The 12,250-nt window shown below is 39.1% G+C and overlaps 1 protein-coding gene across 2 annotated transcripts; it reads right to left on the bottom strand.

The window, feature by feature from the left end:
- Positions 1–1,808: 1,808 nt before the first annotated feature.
- tor1 (torsin family 1) lies at positions 1,809–8,380 on the bottom strand. 2 transcript variants are annotated; one of them, XM_023276717.3, is made up of 5 exons: positions 7,996–8,380; positions 5,534–5,799; positions 5,260–5,435; positions 3,854–3,981; positions 1,809–3,751 (listed from the first exon to the last, which is right to left on the bottom strand). In XM_023276717.3, exons 1-5 carry the CDS (start codon positions 8,192–8,194, stop codon positions 3,507–3,509), a joined length of 1,014 nt encoding a protein of 337 aa, XP_023132485.1. In that variant the 5' UTR covers positions 8,195–8,380; the 3' UTR covers positions 1,809–3,506. The 2 variants fall into 2 exon arrangements, with proteins under 2 accessions (XP_023132485.1, XP_023132486.1); XM_023276718.3 differs by lacking the exon at positions 7,996–8,380 and adding an exon at positions 7,443–7,737.
- Between the last annotated feature and the right edge of the window lie 3,870 nt (positions 8,381–12,250).

Below are 12,250 nucleotides of genomic sequence, written 5' to 3'. Positions count from 1 at the left end.
ATTTTACACATTATCTAGTCACTTTTTTTTACTGTTTGTAATAAAAACACTTCTAAGAAATCAATAAAACTAATGTACAGAATTGTCACCACAGCTTTAAAGATCGCAGGCTTTAAATTTCTCTAAACTGGATTCCATTTACACACAACCCACCATCTCACAAGCAATCAGATCATAGATGATCGTGTTCATCCAGCTCATGGTCTTTTCAGTGTCTGGCAGAAGATCAGAGGGATTCAGGACAGATGCCTAAACACAAGCTTCTTTCCTAAAGATACACAGTTAGCTTTATCATGAAGTCAACTCATCGCTAATGTAGTTAGACTATATGTGGTCACATCGATGGACACAGGTCCAACACATTAAACAGATTTAACAAGCCTTGTTCACAGCAGCAGAGTAACACATAAACTTCAAACAGACAAGATAATGTTTAAACAAAACAAAATGAATACATACAATGACCCCACAATAAATGTGACCGTGTCTGTATCTTTTCAGACTTTCCCCTTTTGCCACATTACAACATTATATAGGATTTTTTAGGCAATTAAATCAAACGGGCTGAAAAAGAACTGTTCTCTTAGACTTAATAAATAACCAATATCGTTTAGCTTTAAAAGATTCAACAATCCATGTTTTAAGTGATTTCTAGCATGTTGGACCAAAAAAAGGGAAATTCTCATATGTGAAAGTAGGAAACTTGAGTAATGTCAGGGAAACTGCACATTGCACAAGGAGGCTGTAAAAGAGCAGAGGAAGTAGAGGGTGTAATGCTGACAGCCTGTAGTAGTGAGAGTTGTACTGACTCATCTGCATATATATATGACAAAGACAGACCTCTAAATACTGTGTATGTGTGTCCATGTTATTCTCCAATATTAGCTCACTATGACCCTGTTCTTTAACATGACAATTTGGGATTTGGTAAAACCACAGCTTGGCAAAAGGACACCCTCTAAAACATTAGGTCTGACTTGTCTTTACTGACAAGCTTTTTTGTTTTCCTGGTGCCACTGGGTCAGGACTACTCAGTTATTGCAGGGAGAAAGAGGTAGGAAGCAGCTCACAATGCATTTGTTAGTAATGAAAACACAGGACACGTGCAGCAGCAGGATAAAACTTGATGATTTCTGAGTATTTCAGATCTGAAATACAATAAATTCGTGGAACAGGCCTCAGACCTGGAGTCAGGCAGAGCACAAATCTAAAGTAGTCACAGTATTTGAGGAATACAATCAAATTATAGGTAAACCAACTTCAAAATGTAGTGACTGAAGCATATGAAATAGGGCAGCTACACTTTGAAATGCGATTTTATGATCTGGAATGAGTGCAATGCAATTTGAGTTTTATAGTACATATGCAAACAATCCGCCCTGCTCAATACAGCATGTATCCACACCTGCTTTTGGTTTTACAACAAGCACGTCCACTTCTACTTGGTTGCACATTTTCAGCTTCACCGCAACCCAAACCTCCAGAGCAGGGGACAGGCTGCCTGCAACATCTACCTCATGGTGTTGCAACTGTTAATGCTCTTCTTTATTTTACCTGTGGGCCCAGAGTTGCACTTTGCACAGCTGTGTTTCGCAAGCAGTTTATTATCCAACTCCTATGTCTTTCCAATCTGTTACCCACGAGCAGTTCCTAATGGTGGTTGTTACCCTAAGAAGTCCTGACAAGTCAATTGAGGCCTAATGAGTTATTTGTAAAACTTTCTGACTCTTTTTAACTCTTCTGTAACACATGTATTGTATCATGTCTTACCCAAGTCTGAAGCATTTATTAGAAGCAGTGACACCAAGAAAACTTGACATTTTATTGTGACTTATATTTCTGGTGGTATTTACAGCTTGCACGTCAACTTTCCATCGACACCAACAGTCATCTTTCACAGTCAGAGGTAACTATAAGCACTTATACACAAATGTTTTCCTAGGGCTTTCAAAACCCATCAGAAAATTGACTGGTTTTGAGAGACCAGCAGATTATTTCTTCTACAGAGACGCTACAACAGATCCCAATGCCTTCACAGTTCCCCCTCTTTAAGCAAAATATAAACACGCAGTGTTGTGCTCTGCAAGAAACCATTCAGCAGAATTGGGGGGACTGATGTCTTTTACAATAACATTAGTTGGACAATCAACCACTCATGTACAATATCTTTCAATTTCTTTGAACTGTGTATTTAAAAAAATGTATAAAAATCAAGTTTTCATAAATTTCACTTTTTGTCTTGCAAGAATACCATCTTGATGCAGCTCCAGTGACAGGGTGAAAAAATACTGGTATCCTGTCATGCAGGCCACATCTTAATATTTCACTACATACACAAATACATCTATAATACATTATTCATCAGCCACAACATTAATCACTCTCTGACAGCAATGTTGTTCCCTAGCATTACAATGTTCCCTGCTACACTTCAAAAACTGCTCAGGAACAACCGGAGGAACACAAAGAGGATCCCAACCCAATTCAGCATTTACAGGGTCCACAGTGACAAGATACATCCATGAAGGCCTCAACCCAAACCTCCAGGACCCTACGTATCTGCTGCCAGTGTCCCAGCGTCAGACACCACAGAACACCACCAGTGGTCCTGAACCCGTGGCCCTACAGGACAGAGCTGTTTGGCCGACACAATACTAGGCAGGTGGTTTTGAAGTTGTGGCTGACTGTTGTATAACAGAATATATTTGCAATGTATCATATGAACCAAATTAGCTATTAACAGTAGAGAAAACACGTCTGGCCAATAGGGATGTCCCAAATCCAATCAAGCCATTTTTAAACTGATCCGCAACAGCAAATACCTACAAACACCTTAAGTTTGTGTTATCGAAATAAACTTATTGTGGACATCCCTACTTGCCAATGTTGATTTTAACACAATGCATACAAAATTTTCTGCATTATGTGTGTTTGAATCTGAAAAATTAAACTTTCTATAAACAGCTCTGCTTTGATGGCCTCATTCATAAAATCCCTCTTTGTTAACAGAATTATATGTACAGAGGACATAAGTGCAGAATAACCAAACTAAAAAATGGTGAAATTAAAAATTAAGGCAGGTGCTTCCAGTAATCAGTAAATATGGAGGATACATTTATAAAAACAAATGCACAACAGGGACAGTTTCACTGACAGAAGGACACCCTTAGTCATTTTAAAAGCTCTCGGTAAAACAAAACCGTCTTCGAGACTCCCACGACATAAAAGCAGACATCAAGCTCCGTAAGTAGTTACAAAGGATAGCGTTCCAATCTTATTATTTTTTCATTTGGCCAGTGCTGTGCTCATCAGTCTCTTCATTCAGTGTAAGTGATACACAAGACTGGAGAAGGCTTCCTGACATCATCTCGACGGCCACAGGGTCAGACAGATAAAACCTCCAAAGACCTCTTCAGTCAGCTTGACTTCCTCTCATTAGTCATCTGGCTGACCAAGTTTTTCTTTATAAAAGTGCACACTGTGACTGAGTCCGTCAGACGCTGACATTATGTGTAGTAGTCCAACTTGCTCTCTATCGTCTTGCAGCCTTTGACGGAGAACACTCGCTCCGATTTGGGGAAATAGACTACATCTCTGGCCACCATGTCCGCCACATCCGGGTCTGGGTCAAGTCCTCTGGCCTTCATCTCGGCCTTGGCACACTGGACTATGTGTTGGTACTCCAGAGGCAGGAACGGGACGAAGAAGTCCACCAGGTTCTTGTCGATCAAACTTGTATGAAAGAAGCCACCTACAGGGAGAGAATAACAGACACTTCCAGTAGTAAAAGGTTTCTCGGCAAAACTAGTTTAAGGGTTCTATTGACTCAAGTATTTATTGAATTTACACTCACTTTGGTTGTTGTTGAAAACTGACAGTGAAAGCGACATTTCCAGGTCTCTGAGCTCAATCTCTTCTCGATCTCGTCCTTCTCTCCAGAAATCTAAAGTTGTCTGGATGATGCTCTCACCTCCAGCATTGCTATGAGAAAGATCAGAAACAGGCGACATATTAGAATTTCCCTGTGATTATGCTTTGGTACTCCACTGTGTTATATTTATCAGACATCTATGACATACATAGATTTATATTTTAATAAAACATTGCTTTGTAAGACAATCCAGTGGGAGAAGCAGAGTAAAGACCTGGTTTTAGTTTCTTTCAAAGCAGCTGCAAAAATTGTAGTTCTCGTCAAGTGAAAAAGTACTCTATAGTGCAAAATGAGCACTGTGAAGCCTTCATGTTCATTTTCTGAATGTTTTATGCTGTGTTTTGGTGTTCCGATTGTCCACCCCAACACACCAGATGAAGACCAAATACATTCCAACGGCTACATATTGTTAGAAAACTAAACACTGAACGCACAGAGATTTGTTTGTTATCAAATGCAAACAACTCATGAAATTTCTGCACCCATCATCATTATCCTGCTAGAATTAAACTAAGTAACATTTAATTAAGTAATTGAAGAAAATTTTGTTCAAACCTCGAAGTTTACACTTGAAGTTCTACTTTGTTACAGCATTACTGACATGGAGATGTTCTCTATTGATGTTGTCTATTTTCCCCTCTCAGATCAGTGATGCATTTTCAAAGTTTCTGAGAAATCACACCCAGTAACCTGCACCATTCTCATACTAAATCTCAATAAAGATTTAGTATGAGAATGGTGCTAATACATTCTATCTTGGTAAAGGCTTGTAGGGCTTCCACCATGCATTTTATCCCCATTCTGTGACCTTCATTAACGCCATGCTGACTCACTTTTCTTTTGCTGCAAGGAAAAACTGCGTTTGCTAATCACTGACTGTCATACAGAAGTAAAAAGCAACAAAGCAAAAATCATAAGGTCATTTATATTTAGTCAATCAACACTAAGCTGCTACTTAATGTTACTTTAAAGCAACTTTGTTGTTGTACTGGAACAAATCACAGAATGTGACACGTCACAGAATACAGCTGTATTGATCATTAAGCAAAAGCATTGTTGTGAATAGTCTCCTACAAATATCACATTTTGCAGTTGTTTTGTTAACTTTGGAACTTCTAAACCATCTATATTTACGAGAGAGAGAGAAAGAGAGAGAGGCAAAATGTGACTTTCTAAATGAAATATTGACTGAAATGTTCGGGAGATTTGATGGCTGAGGAGTTAAATGAATTCTGGTGTCACACAAGCTTGGAAACAGAGCCAAAATAAATCCAGATATTGGAGCGCATTATCAAGTATAATCCCACCCAGTGCTCTCAGCTTTTCACCTGAGAAAGATGAAGATTGATTTCCGATAAGAAACTCCATCAAGCTTGTCGTAGTAATCCAGATATGGCTTAATGCTGTCGATCAAGCCAGGATGCATCTTGTCCATCTCATCGAAGATGAACATGGAGCGTTCGCAGTTTGTGACATTGCCTTTGATCCATTGCTGTAACTGAGACTGAGTGAAAAAGAACAAAAAATTCAATTTACACAGATGACTGGACATAACTATTCCACTGTGTTTTACTTAGAAATAATATGGCTGGGACTCCTTACCTTGTAGGTGGCATTTTGACTTGGATGTGGGAAGTGAAGCGTGGAGGTGAAAACATGAACGAAGCTGCTTTCCATCCCCTCCTTGTAAATGTTTTCTGCAATCAGCTTACTAACAAAGTTCTTCCCGGTGCCGGTCCATCCGTGCAGAGAGAGCACCAGCGGCTTCTTCGGGTTGTCGTTGCTCATGAATCCATTCACAGCTTTTAGGATGATGCGTGACGCAATGTGCTGTCCAAACAGTTTGTTGTCCAGGTCAGTCTTGAGACCTGGAGAGTTCCCAGTAGAAAGTCAGCAGGATTAGTGGCTGCAAACATGTGACTGAAATACCATTCTCAAATTGCTTGATCATGGAAGTATGCCGCACTCCCTCCCTTATCTCCTGTAGTGATTCATTCAATAAATGGATAACTGTTTAAACAATAGAAACACTTATAGTTAATGTAATTCAGTCTGACTTTACTTGAGAAGGAAAAGAGCATTACCTGGTACAGGACAGTAAAGTAGTAATGATGAAATCAACAAACATTATATTAAAAATGTAAATTGTGAAAGAGCAATTAAACATTTAAACACAAATCTAAATAAATAAATAAAGGCAATAAAATTTTAGTCAAAGCAGACAACAGTACTTTTGGCTGCTCTCAGATTCTTAAGCTGAACATTTCAATCCTGCTTTTCAAAATGACTTTAAGACTCCTGCCAAAGTCTCTGAGGTGCTTTTCTTTTTAATACACAGCCACCATGTGAGGCTAATAGGCCAGATCGTCTAGAAGCTCTGCATGCATGGTGCCTTTCATTCCTTTCAGTGAAGGTTCATATAGTGTTAATTTAGAGCTGAAATATTTAGCTGAAAAGTTGACAGACAAATGAACCTGCAGCTGAATAATTTACTTTTTTAAAGCAAACATGTCAAACATTACCAGCAGGTTCTCATCTATAAGGATTCGCTACTCTTTATGATTTGCTGTGAATGGAAACGGAATATCTCCAGGTGTAAAATGCTAGACAAACAAAACAAGCAATTTAAAGACCCTCTCCACTGAAAATCAAGTTTCTTTGTTTTATTTTATTTTATTACATGCCCATGTGGTGTTTTTGTATGTGGGAAGACACGTCATGAGCAGAATAAGCAGGCAATGGAAGGTTGCGCATTTCCACCTGCCTCTCAGAAACACAGACTTAGGCTTGTGTATCATTATTCTTCTTTAGAATCGGCTCCCATTTCAAACAGTTGTACCTGAATTATTCCAGCCTTAAAACTTGCCAGTGTGTGGCCGAGAGCCGTGTCACAGTTTTTGGCTTCACAGATTGGCACATTCTGAAGGAATTAACAGCGTTAACACCTAAGGCATTGTAAGGCATGAGGAGAATATTTTCATGAGAAAAAAAAAAGTTTTCAGTGTTATAATTGAGACCGGAGAAGGACTTGGAGGACTGAAAGTGTACATAATCACCACTTTCGTCATATTTTAGACAGATTAATTAATTAATCTGAAAACACACACACAACAGATTATTCTACAGTGTAAATCATTAAGTATTTAGTTATTTTTACGATGTTAGAGGAGGTGGTCTTTACCGCAGATGACCACAAGACCTGAAACACTGTTATGGAGCACAAAGAGACCAAACATTGTTTACCTATTGTCTGCCTGACCATAGGCGTGTGTGAGTGCGTGGAAAAGACCTCTAAGCTTGCATTGTGATAAAGGGGATCTTTTAAGTTGAAAAAATGTAGGGAAAAATAGAAAACATACACTGGAAGGGGAAAAATCATAAAGATTGTATTCAACATTACAGAAGTAACTTTGTCTGCCTGACCTAGGTTTCGGTTTTAACGGTTAAGAAAACCACTTAAGGCATGGCACTTTCCCTGACGGCCTAACTGTATGTTAATCTGAATGCTCACCTGTTGCGTTGAAGGCTATCCATTTCGGATCGCAACTTTCATGTAAATATTTGTAGATCGTCCGCCCCAGTGTCGCACCAATACCCAGTACCACTGATGTTGTGATCGGATCAAACGCGTTAACCAGCACACAAGCTGTCGCCAAAGCGTGTAATAGCAAATATAGGTGTGCTTTTTTCATCGTTGAAATCAATTAATTTCCGACATTAGTCGTTTTAATGAACCAAAACGACCATACTACAACGGCAAAACCGCGCTAAACCTGCAACGATCTTCTCGCTGACAACGGGGAACTTCCGTATACGTCATGGACACGTGACACAGACACAGCCGGGTTCTGTTGAAAACCACCGGTAATGTTTGCCCAGCTAAACGATTCGAAATCAGTTAAAAATGACCGTAACGTTTTTGACAGTTCATACAGTTTGGATAGCTAGCTTGACATGTAACAGGTGCACCAGCTAAGCTAACGTTAAACTGTCAGTTAGCACGTTTTCAGCTGTAAAAGTGTGAACAGCTCACACAAGAGCGAACAGTGGTGACATGTACATACCCGTTTTGTTAAAAGAAATCCACTCCGGCCGACAGCACTCGTGGAAGTAGTATAAAATGTTCTGGTAGCTAGCTAAGAAGCCGGTCAGAGCCGCAGCCATGCCGACCGCTATGGTGGTGCTGATGGGCTCGATTGCCTCCGTCATACCGGAGCAGACCAGGATCCACAGCAGCAGGACGTGTCGCTTCCTCGGCTTCATTTCTCAGATATCACCGCTTCATCAAACTTAGCTAAAAGGGAGGAAAGCAGCGTGTCTTTTGAGTGTGTTACAGGGTTTGTCAAATCGGAGTAAGTCAATACGGAAGAGACAGCTGGCACAGAAAACGGTGGTTGTCAGGGAAGTGACGTCAGGGTCCAAAGGTCATTCTTCTTCTTCTTCGAGGTAGTGATGGTCCTGTGATACCCGAGGCTTCGACACATGCGCTGTAGCTCATGAAGCAAACGTATCGAGCCACTGTGCCGAGGCGTGGTTTGGTCACGTGACTCGTGACGTTTGAATCACTTCAGTGACGTTTAAAGCACTCAACTGCTTCGAATCACCTGATTGGTTCGGTTTGTTATGTGAATCACTCAGCGGGATCGAGTGTTCCGGGATAGGAGATCCCTATTTAGTGTTGTTCATTTGAATTGTTTTTCGCAGAATAGATTGGTTTTTTTTGCTGTTGTTTTTGCTTTGAGAGTTAGTAGTATGTCAGATTTCGTATTTCGTAGAGAATAGATAGATAGATAGATAGATAGATAGATAGATAGATAGATAGATAGATAGATAGATAGATAGATAGATAGATAGATAGATAGATAGATAGATTTTATATATATATATATATATATATATTCCCAACTCACCACCCCCATGCCACAACACCTGGCACAGAACCTTGTCAGGTGCTTAGCTGACAGACTACAAACCAAAGAAAAGAACAGTTCACTGACTGTTGCTACACTTGTGGCTCTGCAGTTCAAAACTTTTGGATTCACCAATCAGAGTGGCAGCCAGTGTGAAAGAACGTTTAATAACAGAATGCACAACAATTAACATAAAGAATGCCAAGCAGCAGTCATCTACGTCACAAGCACCACCACAGCCTCGTCCTCCACCACCAGCAGCACCTTCCACAGGTATTCTTTTTCTCTTCTGAATAGGGAATGACTGACATTTCTGGTGATGATGATGATGATCTTCAATATTTTTCAGTTCAACTGTGGAGCCTATTAGACGAAGACGCAAGTAGAGCCTGGCAAATGCAAAGCGCCACAGCGAATGCAATTGTAGAAAGAACGGCAGACCCACTGGCTTACTGGGCAACCCACAAAACTGTTTACCCAAACTTGTACAATGGAGCCAAACATTTCCTGTGTACCTCAGCCTCATCTGTGCCATGTGAACAGGGTTTTTTTTCTAAGGCTGGGGAGATAGTGAGTAAAAGAAGGAACTGCTTGAGTCCCAAACAATGTTCCCTGTAATTTTTCATGAGTCTGAGCAAACACACAAACTCCCTGAACATCCCTTGGACCACTGTGAGCAACATCAGACGTGTGCACTGTGGTCACACCAGCATCGCATCCATTCAAGTTACATGGTTCATTAAAAGAATCAAATTACAGCATTTACATTTCTGTTAAAACACTTTATCAACAGGAGCCAGTTGAAGGCTGCAGTGATTTTAGTGACACTACAATGTATAAGAGTGAAGTTATTGAATATTTGTCTCTCTTTACTGTTGCAGCGGTTTTGCAAATTGCAGACGGACCCTGTTCACTCCATAGACACCAATGTTATTCCTGTAGCTTGAAAGACAGCTACTTTTGATAAAACTGGGCTTGTAGCACATTGTCTGCCTTGCAACAATGGGAAAGAGGCACCGTTTATGTTTTGACAACCTATATCTAATGAGTTATTGATGCTGGAAGCCCGAATCTGTGAATATCTTTCCAACTTTACTGAACTTGGGGCCACTACCACCTAAGGAGTGATATATTTAATTCTGAAAAAAGCATTTAGCCATACTTAAAGCTTTAAGTGCTTTATTAACACGGAACTAAAAATTTTGTATTGTTTTATTATCACAGGTTCTGTCTGAAAAGAGGTGGCATCATTTTAAACAGTGAAATCAAACTAATAAAATGTAATGACCAACCAGTGAGCAATACTGGATTCTGCAAAAACATAAACAACTTTTTTAAAAAAAATCTAAATCTTATCTTAACACAGTTAATGTATTAACTTATTTTTGTGTGTATGCATGTATTTATTGATTTATTTAGTACTGTTAACATATCAGAGTTCTGAGTGAATTTTTCTTAAGATAGGCAAAGGCCATTTATTGATTACATATAGGCTATTAAATATTTATTAAAAACTGAAAAGCATTAAAAAAAAAACAACTTAGGCATTTATTGAGTCACTAAAATACTGTAGAGTACAGACCACATCAGCATGATTATAAGCATCCTCTGGTAAATTAACAACCAGATACTGATGTCTCTCACCATATGGAGTTCAGGAGATGACTGGGGGATGATAAACTGTGACCTACTGGTTGGGTTCTCTCTGTTCTCATGTTTCTTACATGTTTGTCCCCTGACAGCCGGGTCCTAATGTTTTTTGAGCAACACACCATACTATGATGTTTTTACAATGATGGTTCTACTATGGAACCAGTTTAACATGTTCAGGTGTTCTTTGTGTGAAAACTCAGAGATTTCAGGTATCAGAAGGTGGTTTTCAACTTTCTTTGTTAACTTTCTGCTTCAACTTCAAACTAAATTTCCTTCACTAAGCCAGCCCTCTGGACTTCCAGTAAGCTGTGTTCCTATTGGCTGTCCAGGTGGCTGCTAGGTGTTATCAGGAACACCTGAGCAGCTTGGTGTTATCAGGAACACCTGAGCAGCTCAGTGTCTTCCTGCTTTATTTAGCTGCAGACAAACATTTCCTCTGCTTCTCTTCACCACAGAACCGGGTTTGGCTCTATTGCTTTAGTTTGTTCTTTAGGCATTGGCTTGCAGCTTCCAGCAGTAAAATCATCTTTAATGTGTTTCTTGGTGTGTTTTAGGGCTTTGTACTGGATAGTTGTCTTGGTAAATGTGGTTCTTTAGCCACAGTTAGCACATGGTGCTAATGTGTGCAGTGATTAGTGGATTTGGTGCAGCTGAGTTGTGTCTTTATCTTGGCTGTAGTGAGTCTTCAGAGGTTTTTGGTCAGACACATTCTGTATTCTTGTGAACCAACGTTGGTTGTTCACAAGGTAAGAGTTCCTGTCCTGATTCTCTGTTCTCAGAGGTTCTCTGGTAGGCTGCAGGAGACTTTAGCATTTGGGTTGTGCTAGTTTGGTTTTTGTACGGTTTCATTTGGACCACTATCTTGAGGCCCCTCCATGTGGTTTAGTGAGGTTTTCTGCAACAGTTCTACAAAGCAACCTGCAGCAGAAGAGACTTTGAGAGTTTTTAGGAAGTTCTGGAGAGCAGACTTTAGAGCAGCAGAAACATTTGTCAGCAGTTTAAGCAGGAGAAGGTGATCTTCAGAGTAGAAATGAGACAGAAACCTTCTTGACCCGTGTGGTGAGGTCCTGTACCAAGAGTTTGAGCAGGTTGTGAAGAGTCTGTAGTTCTTTGGTCTGAAAGCACAAGAAGAGTCGACTCATTAAAGGAGAAAACAGGAGATATTGTTGGTTCTTCTGTCGCTCTGCAGTTTCCAGTTTCCTTAGACTGAATATCAAGTTTATATATTAAATGATTTCCCATGTGAGCCCAAGAAGACTTCAATAAACTCCCTCCATCCCCTGGACACAACATATTTTATTACCATGTTAAATGTTTTTTTTGTTTGTTTGTTTGGTTTTTTTTTTTGTTTTTGAGTTTTAATCATAGTTTTTTCTCTTTGCTTGTTTAGTTTTGTCATCTGTGTAAAAGGTGCTAAACAAATAAAGTTGAATTGATAAACTGAATAATTGACCAACTCATGATTGTGACAACAGAAGTATTTTCATTGTGATTTAAGGGTTTATTTCATTTTTAAGGTTGGGGTTAAAATCTTGACAGAAAAAGAAGATTAAAGAAATAAACTACATAACAAAAAGCAATTAAATCAAACAAAAAAAATTAATACAATAAAACTTTTACAAAGTTTTGTTGTTAAAAAGATTTAAGAAATTTAAGATGTAATTTTCTAATTAAACATTTAATTTTTTAATTAAATGTTTTGTCTTTTTAAAGGTTTAATAATCTAATTAAATGTTTTGCATTTTTTTAAATGTTT

The sequence above is a fragment of the Amphiprion ocellaris genome, chromosome 17 (genome assembly GCF_022539595.1).
Source record: "Amphiprion ocellaris isolate individual 3 ecotype Okinawa chromosome 17, ASM2253959v1, whole genome shotgun sequence".
NCBI lineage: Eukaryota > Metazoa > Chordata > Actinopteri > Pomacentridae > Amphiprion > Amphiprion ocellaris.
Note: the sequence above shows the minus strand (reverse complement) of the source record. Positions and strands in the feature narration are given on the sequence as shown.